General features: G+C 35.2%; 1 protein-coding gene across 6 annotated transcripts in view; it reads right to left on the bottom strand.

Annotated features, from left to right (window-relative positions):
• Positions 1–20,228, bottom strand: part of LOC141419727 (eukaryotic translation initiation factor 1A, Y-chromosomal-like) — a 41,105-nt gene that overhangs the window by 7,441 nt on the left and 13,436 nt on the right. For 3 of the 6 annotated variants that reach the window (XM_074063255.1, XM_074063258.1, XM_074063259.1), the window contains exon 2: positions 5,302–5,352. In XM_074063255.1, the coding sequence (XP_073919356.1) occupies positions 5,302–5,352 (51 nt within the window). Of the gene's footprint in view, positions 1–5,301; positions 5,353–8,645; positions 8,994–11,219; positions 11,326–20,228 lie in introns of all 6 variants that reach the window. The other 3 variants (XM_074063256.1, XM_074063257.1, XM_074063260.1) reach the window with 2 other exon arrangements.

The raw sequence follows: 20,228 nt of genomic DNA, 5'->3' as shown, positions 1-20,228 counted from the left end.
TGGCAAAATAGTTCAGGAGACCCTACCTTAAAAAATCCCATCACAATAAAGGGCTGGCGGAGTGGTTCAAGGTGTAGGCCAAGAGTTCACACCCCAGTACCACAACAAACAAACAAACACAAACAACCTTTGGGTGTAAATTAACAAAAAGAAGGGTAGGGTGCATATAACTAATAGCAATTCATAAAAGGACCTTTTACAGATTTAATCTTCATAAAAGCAAAACAGACAACCTTCCCCTTCATCTTACTTAGTAATACTTTTGATTAGAAGTCTCTTGAAGCACAAAAACTGCAATGTGAACTTTGTAAGTGAAACACAATTGAAAACTGAAAAAGAGTATAATGGGTTCTAGAAAAACATATCAGTGTGAAGTTGGGCCTGAGCTGAGTGGCTTTTGCTTCCCTCATTATTCTGTTCAGTTGATGCTTGTGTAACTATTTTCTCCCTGCATCCTGTTTCCTATCTTAATGACTTTGTATAGAATTAGTTAAAATGTTTCAGCCCTTTCCCTGGGTACTGGCCATTCCTAGATTGTAGGAAAGGTCACAATCAGAAGAGCTCTCAGGAAAATGTGAAGCAGAGACTTACTGTGACAAAATCCAGACACCTGGACCTCTAAACAACAAGCTTTCTGCACAATTGCTGCTTTCTTACCTTCACAGGTCTGGGATGCTCTGCAACCTGCAGACTAAGCTAAAACACTCTCGCCCACATCGTAAAACCTCTCATTACTAAAGATTAAAATGCTACTCTGGCACCAGGTGACTGAGACTGAGAACATTCCCAGAAACGATGTTATGCACATCTTCTCTTGGCAGTATCACGTAAGATGGCCTACCATGGGTAATTCTGCTGTCACCAGAGAACCAAGAGACAGAGTGACAAGATAATACAAAGTGCTAATGCTTCCATGTTAGCAGCTGCACAGCCAGACTTTTCATGTTTGCAACTGGTTCTTAGGATTTATTGCCAATCAGAATGATCTGTGCAGTTTCAAAATACTTAACTCCTTTCTAAGACTGAGAGTAGATGTGGGGCATACCCTCAGAAACTGAATTTTGAAAAGCTCTTTCCAATGGGTGGTTTTGGTGCAAACATCCCTGAGAAGCACAGACTTAAAATGCTCAACTTTTAAAGAACCTGACTCAGCTAGACTGGTGATTGGGCAGAAGTTCCTGTTGATGCCTTACAATTAATTGCAAAGAAATCCAAAGAGAGGCAAGTAAAATAATCATGGTGATTCACTGACCATATGAAGTGAACCAGTATTTCCAAAATTGTATGTGCAGACAAATACACAAAGATTTTATTAAAATGCACATGGGATTCAAATTTGAATGAAAAATATGTAGTTTCAAAGAAAACCTGTAACTTTCTACTTTGGAAGTTTTTATAAAAGAAAATTACTATATGATTGAGTCTATTACAACAGAGGCACAGAACAGTCATAGTGGAGGAGAATCCAATGGTTAACCAGACTCCACTTTGTCTCTCACACAGTGTCCTTTTCTGAGTTGCTCTTTCCCCCTCAGATTATTTTAATTCTGGCATTGTGGATCTGACCAAAGTCCGTCCTGTGAAGCAAAGGGAGGTTGCCACCAGAGCAGCAGCACTTCGTGTCATGAATCAGGGATGATGATTATTCAGATTATGCTCCCACCAGGAGCACTAGCTGTGCAAACACCCAAGTCTTGCCTTTGTTCTTTCCCTGCTATATGACCTCAAGGCTGTTCCTAACTCCCCTTAGACCTGTCTTCCCAGAACAAGCACACTGAAGCTTTCCCATTATATCATCAACTTCTCCAGTCTGTTTTTCTTTAGCCACCAGTTAGCTGGGCCTCACAGAGAAGGGCTATTGCTCCAAGAGAGGGGCTTGTGACAGACACCAAGACTCACTGAAATTCTCTAACGAGTTGAGAATACTGCCAAAGTCTGTCACTATCCATTCTGTCAGAAGTCTGAAAATAACCGAATGCACGTGATAATCTGAAGAGTGCTTATTGGAGAAAAATGGGAGACTGTCAGAAGACCAAGCTCTCTAGTATTTTAACCTGCCCTGTCCTAAGACTCTATTCCTATGCCTCTCATATCTGTTCCATGTAGCCATGAAAATCAGCAACGCAACAGCCACTGGAAGATGTAGAACAAGTTCTGACCTCTGTCAAAACACCACTCTCTACAGAGCTATTCCGTAGTACCCGGAAGCTCCCCCTTACAGTAAAGCTTTCCTTTATTTGAAATAATTCAAAGCTTATTTACTAGCAATATTCCACCACCCTTTGTCCAGAGGATTCAGAGAAAAATAGTCTATGCAATGCCTTTAAGCAGAGGTAACATCTGGGGAAAAAAACCCAACGAAAGAAATGTAAAAGTGTTAGAAGTCAATGTCCATAGGAGATTAGAACACCCCAGCACACTTCTGTGAATCTAGAAAGCCCAAGCAGATGCTCACAAAAGAGAAGACACTAATCTCTTACCCCTGAAAGGCCTTAATCTCAGCTCTGATTGATCTTGAGACTCTGCAAAGCACGAGATGAAAACTAGGGATGAATGGTCTGTTGATTGGCTTGGTGTATCCCGACTTGTACAAAGTCACCCTCATAGACTGGGAGGCTTACCATTGTGCGTAGTTGCTGTTGTTGGGTTTTGAGACTGTCTTGCCATGTAACTAACCCGTGAACTCAGGCTCCTACACATTCCACCTCCCAGGTACCAGGATTATTGGTGGTATCAGGACACCTGGCAGGCTTCCTGCTTCTAACAAAATCTCAACCAAAAACATGAACTGTCCACTAAAGGAACCAAGCAGTTAAGGCCACAGAATTTGCTCAGAAAAGTCACTAAGCAAAAAAGCAACAGCAACCAATTTAAGACTTGCTACATTGTATTTGACATGTTCAGTTTTCAACAATAACACCACCAAAAAGTAGGAGACCTTGAGAACACAAAGTACGGCCTCCAACAAGACAAAAAAAGAGTCACCTCAAAAAATATCTTACAGAGGCCAGAAGTTGGACATTACATCAACTACTATAAATACATTTAAAGAATTAAAGGAAAACACATCTACAAATACTGATGGGATGATGACACTGATGTCTTATAGCAGGGAGGAGGACCAGAAGAGAAACAGACAGGCTGTGTTTGGTAATGAGGCAGGGGGAAGGGATGGCAAAGCAGAGAGATAAAACACTGAAACATGAAGAAGGTCACATAGCCCTGGGGGAATGGAATAGCCAGTAAAGTCACCTGCAGCCAAATGTGGGCTGAGGTTTGCTTCTTGCTTCTGTAACCTGCTTGCAAGGGTATATAACGTGAGACCCCTTTGCTCTCAGGGGCTCAGCCCTTGGACGACACGAGTCCACTGGGTCTGTGCCGGCACAATTAAACCATTGCTTCCTGCTGAACTGCCTCAGTGTCCTGTATCTCAGCTTGAGATTCCCGCAACAGTCTCACTAAATGGAAAATGAAAATGAAAACACAGAACTTCTCCAAAGAAACAAATTCCAAACCAGGCATGGCTGTTCAAGTCTGTGTTCCTGGCTGCATGGGAGGTGGAGATCCGGGAGGATAGTGGTTCCAGGCCAGGGTAGGCAAAAAGTTCACACGACCCCCTCTCAACCAATGGCTAGGCACGGTAGTACGGGGCTGTGGTTCCGGCTGCACAGGGAGGCCCAGTAGGAGAACCACGGCCCAAGGTGGTCCCACGGCATAAAGTGGGACCCTATCTCAAAATTGGCCGATGCAGAAAAAAAAGAGCTGGCGGGGTGGCTCAAGTAGTAGTGCTGGCCTGCCTACCAAGTTCAACCTCCAGCTAAGCCAACTGCAATTAGGATAATAATAAAAGGTAAAAAACTGAATAGCTGACTTGACAGGGCCACTGTATAATGAGAAGAAACAACTGGACAAATGATCAACAAGGAAATAAGAGGACCTGAAGTGTAGGGCAGCGAGACCTAACAGATACCTACAGACCCTGCAAAGCACAGCAATAGACACACTGGAAACTTCACAGTATCATAACTTAAAAGGGATGAGTTTCTTCTACATGAAAATCAAATGGATTTCACAAACTCACAAAGCATATGCAGTTTCAAGCTTGAGCTTACAGAGGGCTATGTATGACCACAGCTTTTGTGCTCATCCTAAATTGACAGCATATGCTTAAAGAACAGTTTGTATTTTGACCATTTGCATGCACATCACCATGCTCCACCAGCAGGCTATCTAAAGACCATAAGGCCCAAGAGAATGGAAGAGTTGACTTATTCAGCTGCATTCCTAGAATAACAGTTTCCCAGACCATTACATTTAAAAAATGAAGACGTAAGTAATGAACTGGGTGTGGGGGGGCTCACCTACAGTGCCAGCTACACGGGAGGTTGAGGCAGGAGGATCACTTGAGTCCCGGAACCCAGGTTGATACCCTGGGCAATGCAGCAAAACTCCTTCTCCCCAGTAAAAATACATTAAGGTGGTAAGTGACTGGAACTCCACAGGATTACTAAATTTTTGTTCTACCAAGGGAGAATAGGATCAAAGTACATTGTGTGCATGTAGGGAAAAGTCATAATGAAATCCACTGAAACAAACAATAAACAAACAAACTGTGAGACAGATGTTTCTGAGGGGACTGTGGGGGACCCAAAGAGTAATGGGGTGAAGTGATCAGAGTGCACTGCATGCATATATGGAAATATCACGATGAACGACCCCCACACACATAGTACAACTGACATGCCCTAACAAGAAAGTGGGGGAAAACAAGAAAGGAAGACTCCTTTGTAAAATGAACACCACCTCCCTAGGCTGTCATTCTTTTTAGGAAATGTAATTTAGAACCGCTAAAGAAAATGGACAGTTTTGCCATTTTACCATAAGAGCAGTGAAAAACGTCAGCTTGAGCCATTATTACTTCACAGACCAGTGTTGGGGAATCACCATCTCTTAACATCCTAGAGCATCTAACACATGGCCTTCAGATGAACAAGAACAGAAGGATCTGTGGTTTTTATCTACACCTACCAGGGATTATTTATTGCATCGTATATTTAAAATAGTAAGAGAAAAAAGCATTTTCCCACAAGACACATATACTATTAATCAACTTGGAGAATTATTCTGAACAATAAAAGAGCCATAATCTCTGACTCAAGGGTCCATAATAATGTTAAATGGCAGAATGGTGAGAGAGCCTATGGGCAGGAACTGGCCAAAGATGCCAATACTGTGATTTCAAACATTAACCACTAAGTAACAAGGACCCAGTACAAATTCAAATGAGATTTTTTTTTTTACCTGATAGTCTCGTAGACCAACCAATATAACATCTGAGGTGTTTATCCAAACCTGTAAAAGACAATTTCCTGCATATTATTTAAAAGATATATGGTACAGAACAATGTTAGATGTGTGTCCCCACAAACTAGATCCTCAATTTCCCCACTTTGGGAAAAGCATCTGTCGAGAATTAGGTTGCAAAAGGGACAAGGTGGTGGTGCAGGCCTGTAATCCTAGCTGTAAGGAATTATTTCTATTTTCTTATATTTGCTGAGGCTTGCTTTGTGCCATAGAATATGACCTATTTTGGAGAAGGTTCCACGGGCTGCTGAGAAGAATGTATATGGTGTAGAAGTTGGATGAAATGTTCTGTAGACATCAAGTAGGTTCATTTGATCTATTGTATATTTTAGATCATGGATTTCTTTATTGATTTTTTTGTTTGGATGACCTATCTATTAATGATAATGGGGTGTTAAAGTCTCCCACAACCACTGTGTTGGAGTTGATATATGCTTTTAGGTCTTTCAGGGTATGTTTGATGAAATTGGGTGTGTTGACATTGTGCATACAGGTTGATAATTATTATTTCCTTTTGGTCTATTTCCCCTTTTATTAGTATGGAATGTCCTTCTTTATCTCATTTGATCAATGCATATTTGAAGTCTACTGTGTCAGAGATATGTATTGGACTCCTGCCTGTTTTGGGGGGCCATTGGCTTGGTAAATCTTCTTCCAGCCTTTCATCCTAAGCCTATGCTTAGGATGTCAGTGAGGTGGGTCTCCTGTAAGCAACAAATTATTGGATCTTCCTTTTTAATCCATTTCATCAAGTGGTGCCTTTTGATGGGTGAATTAAGTCCATTAACATTAAGTGTTAGTACTGATAGGTATGTGGTGATTCCTGTCATTTAGTTGTCTTAGTTGTTTGAAGGTTTGATTGTGTATACCTAGATTGAGGTTACTCTCTACTTTCTTGCTTTTTCTTTTCCTGTGCTTTGGTGCTTCCTGTCTTTCATGGTTAAGTTGGGTTTCACTTTCTGTGTGCAGAATCCCTCGAAGAATCTTTTGTAGTGGTGGTTTTGTGGTGACATTTTGTTTTTCTTTCTGCTTATCATGGAAGACTTTTACTGCTCCATTTATTTGGAATGATAGTTTTGCTGGGTAGAGTGTCCTGGGGTTGAAGTTATTTTCATTTAGTGCCCAGAAGATCTCACCCCATGCTCTTTTGCTTTTAATGTTTCTGTTGAGAAGTCTGCTGTGATTTTGATGGGTTTACCTTTGTATGTTACTTGTTTTTTCTCTCTTACAGCCTTCAATATTCTTTCCTTAGTTTCTGAACTTGTTGTTTTAATGATGATATGTTGTGGGGTAGTTCTATTTTGATCTGGTCTGTTTGGTATCCTGGAGGCCTCTTGCATCTGTATGGGAATATCTTTCTCTAGATTTGGGAAATTTTCTGTTATTATTGTGTTGAATATATTACACATTCTCTTGGCTTGCACCTCTTCTCCTTCTTCAATGCCCATAATTCTCAAGTATGGTCTTTTGATGGAGTTGGTGAGTTCTTGCATTTTCTTTTCACAGGTCTTGAGTTGTTTAATTAATAGTTCTTCAGTTTTTCCTGTAATTACCATTTCATCTTCAAGTTCTGAGATTCTGTCTTCTGTTTGTTCTATTCTGCTGGATTGGCCTTCTGTTTTATTTTGCAGTTCTGTTTTGTTCTTTTTTCTGAGGTTTTCCATATCCTGGCTGGTTTCCTCTTTAATGTTGTCTATTTCTGTCATGAGTTCATTTATCTGTTTATTCATCATGTTCTCTCTTTCACTTTGGTGTTTATACAGTGCTTCTATGGTTTCCTTTATTTCTTCTTTTGCTTTTTCAAATTCTCTATTTTTGATGTCTTGGAATTTCTTGAGTGTCTCCTGTACATTATGGTTGACCCTATCCAGTATCATCTCTATAAAATTCTCATTGAGTACCTATAGTATGTCTTCTTTTAGATTATTCTTATGTGCTTCATTGGGTTCTTTGGCATAGTTTATCTTCATTTTGTTGGAGTATGGATCTGAGTATCTGTTTTCTTCATTCCCCTCTGGTTCCTGTACTAATTTTTTTGCTGTTGGGAAACTGGTTTCCCTGTTTTTTCTGTCTTCCTGTCATTGCCCTTAGTGTTGTTACTGTCCCTGTACTGCATGCAATTAAGTATTTTCTAGCTTGTAATAATATATTTAGAATGGAAGGGTGAGAGAAGCTGGAAAGTAAAGAAGTTAAAGAAAAAGGGAAAAACAAATAAACAAACAGTAGGAAAAAACAAAACAAAGAATCAAACAAAAACGTTTCAGAGATATAAACAGGGAGCATTTGTGTACTAATCGATAGTAAGCTGAACAGGCATTAGAGAGACAGAGAGAGGATTGAGAATCAAAAATAAAAGGAATAATGATAAGAATAAAAATAACAAGTAAGTAAATGAAACATATATTATATATATATATATATATAAAATAAGATAAAACAAAATGAAAAATAGAAAGTAAAAAAAAACCTCCAAGTTCAAATGCAATGAAGTTTCAGTCTTAATAATTTTGGTGTCCATCTCAGTCTCCAATCCTGGAGATGGTGCCTTAGATGTTGTTCTGTAGTTGTCTCATCAAAGGGGACACATAAAGTAGAACAACACTGCACAAAAAAAAAGCCCACAAAGTGTCCCAAGTTCAAATGCAATACAGTTTCAGTAAGTTTTTCAGCTTGCAGGTGTAGTTCAGTTGTTTTCTCATCAAAGGTAGCGAGAGAAAAAAAAAGAGTCTGCAGACAGGTCTGTGAATGGTATCTGCGGCTGTGGCTTGCCTGCCCACTGATGTCAGCCTGCTGTTGCTGCAGGCATTACTTATGCAGATCTCTCTGGGGTGAGCTTAGCAATCACCTGGCCCCACAGGCTTTGTTTACTCAGAGCTCTCCTGTGCATGAGCCACTGCTACAAGCTTTCCCCTTTCCAAGCACAGGCTTTCTCTGGCCTGTGTGGTTGTTTACAGCTCACATGGGAAGTGCATCTTCCCTCCTCTCCTGTGGAGTTTTCCTCCCTCCACCATTCTCACAAACTTTCCTGCTCCTGGTTGCTGGGCGCATACCCCCGCTCCCACCAGAGCCTCTCAGGCCAGGCCTGGCTTGTTTATTTACAGCTCCAGGAAGGATTCCCCTCACCCCCTCTTCAGTGCTCAGTATGCCACACTCTCTTTGCAACGTGTCTTTATTGTTCTTATTGCTTATTACTCAGTTTCTCTTTTTTCCCCAGGTGGAGGTCGGTCTGTCCAGGGGTCTATGCTGTTCTGGCCAGGGTTGTCTGTTTGAGTACCACTTACCACTTAGCTCATCTTGTCCACTTCTCCCAAGCCATCTGGGCACGGGCAACTGGTAGCCTGGGGGCCCTCCTGGTTTCTCCATTTAACGTGAAGTAGAGATTCTGTGCTGGCTGGAGGTATGGAGGGGTCAAAGTTTTGCCTCTTCTTGGTGGTTTTGCCTGCAAGGTGTGTCTCCAGCGTCTCTCCAAGATTTTACTATAAGAGGAACGCTTTCTGCTTTCTTCCTCTAGCTGCCATTTTGGAATTCCTCAGTTAAGTTCATCTTGAAGTTTAATCTTGCTTTTCTGTGAGTCTTTATGCATTCCCAGATTCAAGGAACAGAGAGCATTTTGGTGAATAATAAATTATCTTTAAAGAATAGGGACAAATTAAAGGCATAAGCTTTACCAACAACCACACATATCAAAACAATGAAAAAGAAGTATGAAACCAGAGGAAGAACATATTATCCCATATGTTATTGATATAAAACAGATAACTAATCATGATGAGACAAATAAAAATTTTAGAACAAGTACAAAACTATTTATATGTATAAATATATATATGTTTATTTATTTATATATAAATATGTATAGATATCTCAAATTACCTATCTGTCTCTCTGTATATATACAAGAAGGTAACATTGGTGTCTACTTGGGGGAAGTTTACAATAAAAGTAAAATAAAATAATGGGCAATAATATTAAATTTATAAAAAGTAAAAATGTTAAAATATCTATATTTTTGTGAGACTGGCATTAAATAGTAAGTTTAGATTTACCAAATTATTTGTTCATGAAGAAAGGTGAAGAATAACTTCTAAAATAATAAACTTAAACATAACAATACAGTGAAAATTGAAAAGAAGTTAAAGTCAGCACCAAATAATGTAGGCAAATGAGGGAAAAAAATCAAACTTTTGCTGACAAGGAGGAAATAAATCAAAAAGCACTCAAAACACATATATCATTAATTACAACAACCACAAATTAACAAAACCCTCCATTTAAGTGATAATGCATTTTCATTTTCAATATTAAAAAATCTAGGTGTAACATGCTTGGACTGTTAAAGGGAAGATCTAGTAGGTTACAGAATGTACCAAAAGTTTTTGTGCAGCGCTATAAACAATTTAAAAACAAATATGAGAAAGATATCAATTGTTATTAATTATACATTTGAAAATACTTTAAAAGGTTTTCTTGGGTTTGAATTATCCCTCCGAACTCATATATTGTAGTCCTAACCTCCATTGCCTCAGACGGTGAAATTGTTTGAAACTAGGGTAAACTCAAATGTAATTTATGAGGTTATGATGGGGTGATAGTGGAGTAGGGTGTATGCTAATATAATGTGACTCATGTCTTCACACAATGGACAGTTTGAGACAGACTCTTCCAGATAAAATGCTATTTTAGCACCAAGGCAAAAATCAGTGGGATGCATGCATAAGCCAGTGCATTTCAGATTTCAAGCAAACCATTGGAAAGCTATAAGAAAGTCAAGGAACAAATTGTCTCTCTCAGTCCTAGAAGAAAACAATATAACTGACAGTTTTATTTCTGACTTCTGGGCTCCAGAACTGAGACAAAGAATTTCTATTATAGAGTCCACCTCCTTTGTAACACACTGTTACAGCAGCAAGCTGTAAAAGAGCCAAATTCTCTAGCTCTGCAATTACAATTACAAAAACCATTCTGCAATTACAAAAACCATTCAAGAAATGTTATAAATTTGGTAATCTCTTATAATATGTAAATGTACTTAATATATACTTTATCATCTTTTTATTGTTGTGCTGGGTGGCAATACATTGTAGCACTTACAGAAGTTCTTATAATGTATCAAATTTATCATAATTGAATTCCCTTTTTCCACCATTTCCTTCATCATTTGTCCATAACAAATAATAATAATAATAACTTCTTGACTGTAATAATAATTTTCTGTGTAATTATTGAGATAATCTATTCCTCACAATCTCTTCACATGTTCTATTTCACAGATTCATGGACACATCAACAAGGGCGTTTAGGTAAGATTAATTTAGATGTTTATTTCTTTATTTGGCAGATGTGGGTTTTGAATATAGGGCCATGCACTTCTTAGGCAAGCACCTATCTCTTGAGACATGCTATCGTCTTTATTTAATTTATTTTGGACATTGAAAGATGTTAATATCCATGAATCTCTTAAATTTCATATTTTTCTGATTTGTAAAATTTTAACAACTATATTTTCCTTAAGTTTATTCAAATATTGCACTATGGATATTTATAATATTTGAATATTTGAAGAAATTAAAAATAGATATATGATTTTAGTTTAGCACTTTTTATATTAATGAAAATGTAGATAATATAGCCAAGCCCACAATCATAATTGTCTATAGTGAAAGTAAATAATACTCAGGTTGCATTTCAGTTTCAAATAAATCCTTTAAAACTTAAAATTGTGTACATATCCTTAAAAGGAAAATTTTCTAAAAGTTCATAATTTCTAAATCATTATAGTGTGACAGAAGTCCCTCCAATAGTATATTATAATAAAATATAAAATAAATCACCAAATATAAAGTAAAATTACTTGCCTGATACCAGTAGCTCATCCTTGTAATCTTAGCTACTTGTGAGACTCAGATTAGGAAGATTGTAGTTTGAGGCCACTCTTGGCAAATAGTTAGCAAGACCCCATCTCTAAAATAGCCAGACCAAAAAAAAAAATGAACTGAATGTGTGGCTCAAGCAGTAGAGTATCTGCTTTGGTAGCATGAAACCCTGAGTTCAAACTTTGGTCCCCATCCTCTTGTTACTTATTGTGCTAATAAACACATTCATATGAAAAGGATATAACAAATTAATTTAGTATGCAAAATACAAAATGAAATTGATTTTTTGACTACATGTGTTAATACCTTAATAATGATTTTAAGATACAGATAATATTTAAATAAAAATTTTATTGAAATGAAAATCAATAAATATATCTTCCTTCATAATGTTAAAATCAACAGTCCGTTTTTTAATAAGAAATTATTAGAGTTCCATATCTTCATAATTTTTCTAAATCAAAGTCAAGAAAGCTAACCTTCATTATGTATCAGGATGATTTCAAATGACACAAATTCATTTCCAAAAGAAGAATTAATTTCATAGGAGAGTAAGATGAATACTGTTTCTTTTCTAAGCCATAATATATTATATAAGTAGAAAACTAACAGGAAACATATCTCTTTGGAAGAAACATTGGCACCTCTTGTGCTTGGTAATGACTATATGATAGCTAGTATCAGTGGTGCCATAAAAAGTTTGTGAAATTTTTGACATAATTTTGAGTTTCTGGTTATTGTTTGATTAGTAATCCACACAGACATGAACAAATTTTACTGTCTGAAAACTCCCTTAAAACACTGCTTTTTTTTCTGCAAATAAATGTAACTCCCTGTCTTGGATTCATCCATAGTTCTGAAGTGGACAGGACTTTTACATTTACTATTTAATAATAGTTACTCTTGCAAAAGGGAAATGAAATTAGAAGGAAGGAACTTTTGCTTAAAGTACTTGATTCTAAACCATCCAACCTAAAATGGTTTCTAGAAAATTATATAGATAAAATATCATCAATAATATACTGTAGATTTTCTCATTAATTTTCCAAATTGAACTGTGATAGCTCCTTAGTAAATATCAACTAGTGAAAACATGATAAAAATTAAAAATACCCAAGGAAAGTCACTAAGATTCCATAACTAGATGACATAGAATAGAGAAAAAAATTAGAAAATTTCTGGTTTCAGCAATAAGAGAATCCTCTGACTTCCTCAGAGGAATACAAATATGTTACTGCTAATGATTCTAATATCATAAAACTGAATAATAGAATGAAATTTATTTTGAAATTAGGACTAGAACATTTACTAGAAAATGACAAACTAAATGAGGAATATAAATCAATTTAATCAAAAATTTATGTGGGTGATAAACTAAGCAATAACTATATATGTTCTTAATTATTTCTGCAAACTGAAATAAAATGTATAAATAACATAGTTGACATTGTTACAACAGATGTCACTACACAACCATTTTTCTTAAAACTAAATGTTGCACAGTTTTGAAGTACAATCTTTTAAAAAGAGTAAATACATTACTTTATTGGGAAAAACAATTTCCAGAAAGAAAAGTTCTTAACCTCAAGATTCTCAATAATTAATTATTTTCATAGACTTATTTCTCCAGAAAATTTACAGCATCCTATGCACTTTCAGGTAGATAAGCACAAAGATGAATTTACCTTATTTTTCTAATTTCTAATTTTAAAAAATGTATAGGTAATTGATAAGTGAAAACTTGACAATTTCAGGTAGTCAAACACAAAGATGAATTTACCTTATATTTTCTAATTTATTATTGTTTTAAAAATTATAGGTAATTGACAAGTGAAAAGTGTGCATATTTCTGGTATACAAGGTGATGTTTTGAAATATCTGTACATTTAAGACTACATAAATTAGGCTAAATAACATAAACATTATCTTACACATCCAGCTTTTTGTGATGAGAACACTTATAATTTTCAAATACACAATACATTGTTAGTAACTGTGGTCACCATGTTTTACAACAGATCTCTTTAACTTACTTATTTTCTCAAATTGAAAATTTGTATCCTTTTGTCAAAATTCAGTTTTCTGCCAATACAAACTTTATTAGGTGAGAAAAACTCATAAATGAGAAATTCACACCCTTTCACTTTTTTAACTTTTCTAATTGTGGTTTTTTTCTGTTTTTAGGATTTTTCTTTTGTTGTTGTTGTGCTGCATGGAGGTACATTGTGGCATTTACATTTGTTATTACATTATGTTAAATAAATCATACTTGAATTCACCCATTCCACTTTTTTTCTTTATCCACTCTCCCCTCATTCCTGGAACAGACTCAACAGGGATTATTTTTCCATTACATACTTGTGTACACAGTATTTGTACTATATTAACCCTCCCACACCTTTTCCCAATGTGCTCTCCCTCCAATCCTCTCAGACAGAAATGAGAAAGTTCTTCCCTCCTGTTCTCTGATTTTGTAAAAGAAAAAAATTGATATTTTCGTTCATTTAATATAGCTCCATAGGAATTTTCCTTGTGACATTTCCATGTATATATGTATTGTAATCCCTATTGGTTCATCTCCTCTATTTTTCTTCACCTTTTCACTTTAATAATCAGTATGCTAACAAATCTCAAAATAAGCTTTTACTCATACCTTGAAACCTTTCCCCAACCATACATATCTTTTACATACAACACATAGATCCTTCAGTTGGAGGGGTTCCTAGTGGGCAAAACAATTACCATGGATTTTAAATTACATTTTCATGTTTTTTAATATCCTCCTTATCATATTTTATTTACTGTGCTCTTCTAATGAAATGTGTATTTAATAATCATTTTCCGTATTTTCCCTTTAGATAGTTTTATCTAAACTACTAAGATTCCAGAACTGCAGATGTGCCTCAATGTGTAGCATCTGCTTTGCAAGTGCCAAGTTTTGAGTTCAGAGACATAGTCCTACAAAAAGTAATAAAATATTATGATTCTATTTCTTTTTAATGTTTATGTTTTTAAAATAAAGTACTATAAACCTGAGTAATACAGCTTAAATTCCAGTACTCATGCTTATGGAGCCTTTCATGGGATTTCATAGGATTTATAATAGCATATTAATTCCATTTTTGGCACATCTGGACATTGCTCATTTCTAAAATAAATTAAATTGACTTTATTTTATCATCTTATTATATTATATTGCATGTATACCTACTATTTCATTATATATTTCTTACATCTTAAAGCATCTTCAGATTCATAAATACTACTGCATTGTTCTTTTTTTGATGTTTATTTTGAAATAATTTTCAAGAATAAATTCATGTATCTATTCTTCTCCCTTTGTCTTTAACATTGTCTTCCACTCAATGTTTTACATATAAATTACATGACATTGCTTATGTTATTCATATATTCCAATAATAGCAGATGGCCTCCATTTCTTTTTGTATTTTGTTTTTAGATGTGATTCTAACTTTCAGTTGACATTCCATTAAACTTCAAATAGTTAGAAAATATCTGATCAAGTGCATGCTCATGAATGTCTGTGTACATGTGGAATTTATAATTTTACTCTTCACAAATGTAAGATTTCAGAATTCTTTGTGTTTTTCAGTACAGGTATAGTACTACATGGTGTTATGTATATTTAATAAAAAAGAAATATGGTTTAATAAACCTATTGTCATTATGTGGTGAACCTATCGATCATATACACAAACCTTTTATTTGCAGTCCTTCCTATAATTTTTATAAGCCTATCACATTTATGTTTTTAGTAATTTAAAAATTATTTGTATTTATTGTATGATTTGACATATATTCTGCCTTGAAGGTTTTCTTTCAGAAAGATCAATACCATGCTTTTTAAGGTAGGGCTTAGAAATGTATTACTTTTGAATTGTATCCAGCTTCCCTTCAAATATGGCTTTTTTTCATGTAGTTGATATATTTAATCAATTACTTTCTTGAATCTATCAATTATGTTGGTTCCCAAGTCTTAAAAGACATACTGCCTGAGAAAACACAGACCCACATTCTTTAGTTCATTAATGCACCTCTATTTTATAGCAGTAACCTATCTCCACATGATAATTATAATTAAGTGTTCCTGATATCAAACCAAGAGTATCTTTATCTGCACTCATACATACAAAGTCTTTCAGAATTCCTGTTAATTTCATTGGTGTACCTTTGTCAGTTTTCTTTTTAATAAAAATCCACTCTCCCCTGAAATGTGGTTTGAGACATATTGGCTACAACAAAGAAGTTTTCTGTTGTGACTTGATTCTTAGGAAATTCTCATAACTACAAAGATTTTGGTGGGTCAATGTCCACTTTCAAATTATGTTGAAAATGAATGTATAGTGCATAAGACCTAGTCCCTATGTTGAGCATAGAGTAGAATCCAGCACATTGAGAACAATAAGCTGAAGAGTTTACTAGATTGCCCCAATCTAAAATAAGAAGACACGTCAGAGTTCAACTACCACCCAGAGTTCTATATAATTTTTCTTAAAACCCTAATTAAAGGAAAACAGGGGAAAGGAAAATCCAACTAAACTTGACCCTGGATGCATAATTCTCAATGTACAAACATGAGGCAACAAGGCAAAAACCAACTCCACCACTAAGGACTTAAGTATATAAACAACAGTGAAAAGGAAATATTAAATATTGTATTCTAAAAATTAATAGTAAAAATGATCAATATTCTCAAAGAGAAGACACATAAGCTAGTGACTGAACTCCAACAGGATGTGAATAAACAAGTATAAGAATTTAAAGAGAATTCAAACAATTAGATGAATGAAATTAAGGAGAACTTGCAGAATATGAAAGAAGAAATTAATAAAGATATAGAAGTCCTGGAAAACAACCAATTTGAAAAGAACAGCTCAAAATCCCAAATAAAAAAACTCAAAAGATAAAACACAGAAATTAAATAAAAAATGACCACGAAAGAATGTTAAGAAAATAAGAATGTAACATGCAAGACATCTGAGACATGATCAAAAGACCAAATCTATGAGTTATGGGTATAGAAGGAGAAGTGATACAAACTAAAGGCATAAATAACTTAATCAATAACATAATAGCTGAAAACTTCCCTAACCTTGAAAGGGAGGGAAATCCAGATACAAGAAGCTTACAGATTACCAAACCATCAGGACTAGAAAAGAAACACCCTCAGACATATCATAATCCAATCATTCAATATACAGAAAAAAGAAAAATTACTGAAAGCAGCAAAAGAGAAAAGACAAGTTACGTATAAAGGCAAATCCTTAAGAATATCAAAAGACTTCAACACAAACTCTAAACATAAGAAGGACATGGAAAGATATATTTAACTGTCAACCTAGACTAGCCTAATTGGAGGAGAAATGTAAACCTTCCACAACTTGTAGAAAGTAGATGATTTCATGACCACCAAGCCAGCACTACAGAAAATGCATAAAGTTCCCCTATACACAGAAGAAGAAATTTGAGTCAGCCAGGAAATTTCAAGGAGGAAAGAAAACTCCTTTAAACCAAGCAGACTGTGCAATAGGTAAGCATCAGTGAAATGAAAATTATCAAAAGCACCACACACCTCTCTCTGTACTAACATTGACTATTAATGACCTCAATTCACCAACAAAAAGGCATAGAACAGCAATTGGATTAAAAACCAAAATGTAACCATCTGTTGCTTACAAGCAATACATCTCACTGTGAAAAACAGACAGTAGCTTAAGGTGAAAGGGTGGAAAAAGATTTTCCAAGAAAATGGACCCCTAAAACAGGCAACAGTAGCTATACTTATATCTGACAAAGTGGACTTCAGATTCAAGTCAGTGAGAAGAGACAATGAATGATACTTCATAATAACAAAAGGAACAATTCACCAAGAGGAAATAATTTTTAGAATATTTGTGCCAAACATGGTTGTAGCCAACTACACTAATTAAAAAAAAGTAATGGATGTAAAAGCACAGATATAGACCCCACCACAGTGATAATGGGAGACCTCAATACCCTATTGTCACCACTATCCAGGTCGTCCAGACAAAAGATCAACAAAGAAGCATCAGAATTACTAGACATCTTAGATCAAATGGACATAATAGATATCCACAGAGAATTTCATCCAGTCATCATGTAATACACATTCTTCTCAGTAGCTAATGGAACTTTTCCCAGAATAGATCACATTCTAGAACACAATATAAGAAAGTCAAAATATTCCCCTATATCCTATCAGATCACAATTATATAAAACTAGAACTCAATAAAAAAGGAAATGATAGAAAATATTCAAACAACTGAAGACTGAACAATACATTGTTGAATGACTAGTGAGTCATCAAAACAATGAAAAAGGAAAAAAGTTCCTAGAATCTAATGAAAATGAAACTGCAACCTATCAGAACTTGTGGGACAAAGCAAAGGTCTGTTAAGGGGAAAGTTTAAAGCTATCAGGGCCTACATTTAAAAAAAAAACACAGACATCTCAAGTAAAGAACATAATTAAACTCCTCAGTTTCTACAAAAACAGGAACAACCCAAATCCAAAACTAGCAGACAGAAATAATGAAGAGCAAGGTCAAGGTTAACGAGATCAACACCAAAAATACTATACAAAGAATCAATGAAACAAAAAGTTGTGTCTTCTAAAAGATTATAAGATGACAAACTCAGCACATGTGACAAGACAGAGGAGCAAAAAGACCCAATCAATACAATCCAACAAATACTAGTGAAATTCAGAGGATCATTAGGGCACACTTTGAAAACTTATATTCAAGTAAACTGGAAGATCATGAAGAAATGGATAAGTTTATAGATGTATTTAAATTTAAACAAAGGAAATATAGACCACATAAATACATATATAACAAGCAATGAGATTGAAGCAGTAATAGAATCTCTCAACAAAAAGAGCCCAGAACCTTATAGACTCACAGCTGAATTCTACCAGATCTTTAAATAAGAACTAAAACCAACAGTCCTCACAATTCTTCAGGAAATAGAAAGGGAAGGAACAATACCAAACTCATTCAGTGCAGCCAGTATTACACTCATTCCAAAACATAACAAAAATTCAAGAAGGCAAGAGATTTACAACAAATACCTTAATGAATATAGATTCAAAAATTCTCAACAAAATACTGGCAAACTGAATTCAAAAACACATTTAAAAAATCGCATACCATGACTAAGTCAGTGGTCATCTCCTCATCTCAAGGATGCAGAGATGGTTCAACATATGCATATCTATATCTGTAATATAGCATAGAAACAGAAGCAAAGAGAAAAATTACATATCACCTCAATAGATGTAGAAAAAGCCCTTGAAAAAAGTTAGTGCCTTTTCATGATAAAAGCACTAAGGAAATTAGGAATAGAGGAATATTCCTCAGCCAAACTAAAGGTTATGTATCACAAACACAGAGCCACCACTACACTACAGACTATATGAAACCAATCCTTCTAAAGTCAGTAACGAGATAAGTATATACTCTTCCCCCACTCTAATTAAATACAGTCTTGGAATTCCTATCCAAAATAAGAAGACAAGAGGAAGAAAAAAGGGATCCAAATACAGAAGGAATATATCAAACAATCCCTATTTGCAGATGATATGATCCTATTCCCCAAAAGACCCAAAAAGTCCACAAAAACGATTAGAAATCATAAGAGCTTCTTGCAAACTAGCAGGATACAAGGTCATTATACAGAAATCAGTAGCCTTTCTGTATACCAACTATGAGCAGACTGAAAAGAAATTAGGGAAATAATCCTATTTATAATATTTCAAAATTAAAATACCTAGGAATAAATTTGATGAAGAAAACCGAAGACCTTTCCACTGAACACTATAAATCACAGAAGAGAGAATCCAAAAAACCAAAGAAGGCATCATAAGATAGAAAGGTATCCCATGCTCATGACTCAGAATCAACGTTGGGAAAATGGCTATACCAACAAAATCAATCAATACATTCAAGGCAATCTCTATCAAAATTACAATGACATCCTTTACAGAGATAGAAAAATCAATTCTAAAGTTCATATGGAAACAGAAAAGCCATCAAATACCCAAAGTAACTGTTAGCAAAAAGTCCAATGCTCGACTTATCAAACATTGGTTAGATCACATCAACCATATCATCTCCCATGATAAGATAGAAAGGTATCCCATGCTCATGACTCAGAATCAACATTGGGAAAATGGCTATACCAACAAAATCAATCAATACATTCAAGGCAATCTCTATCAAAATTACAATGACATCCTTTACAGAGATAGAAAAATCAATTCTAAAGTTCATATGGAAACAGAAAAGCCATCAAATACCCAAAGTAACTGTTAGCAAAAAGTCCAATGCTAGACTTATCAAACATTGGTTAGATCACATCAACCATATCATCTCCCTCACTACACAACTGATGAATCAGTTAAGAAGAAGTTGTGGTGTGTTATACATATATATAAAGGAATTTTGTTCAGCAATTAGTAACATAAGGTGGTTTGAAAATAAATAGATGCAAATGGAGAACATTTTGTTATGTGAAGTAAACCAGGCTCAGAAAGACAAAGACTGCCTGTTTTCTTTCATATGTGAAACCTACATCAAAAATATAAAAATATACACAAAAACAAATATTATCATATACAAACTTTTATGTATAATAGTGGAATTACTATATGGAACTGAGTGGAGGTGAGAAAAGAAAAGAGAATGATAGTCAACAATACAGAGATATGTATGTGCAGTGGAGGTAATAATGATATGTATTGAAAGCTGTTGAATAATGGCAGTTGGGAGGAGGGCTATGGGAGGATTATAGCAAGGGTTTAACTAGTTAAAATAAAGCATACTTACAGTGGGGATACATAAAGAAACCCCTTTAAAAATTGATGTTGGAATTATTAACTAAAACAGAACAGTATAAAAGGCACAGTGTATGGAGGAGTACTTATGGGACTAGGAGGCTGAATGCAGA

Source organism: Castor canadensis, chromosome X (assembly GCF_047511655.1).
Source record: "Castor canadensis chromosome X, mCasCan1.hap1v2, whole genome shotgun sequence".
NCBI lineage: Eukaryota > Metazoa > Chordata > Mammalia > Rodentia > Castoridae > Castor > Castor canadensis.
This window is presented reverse-complemented; position numbering and strand designations above follow the sequence as displayed.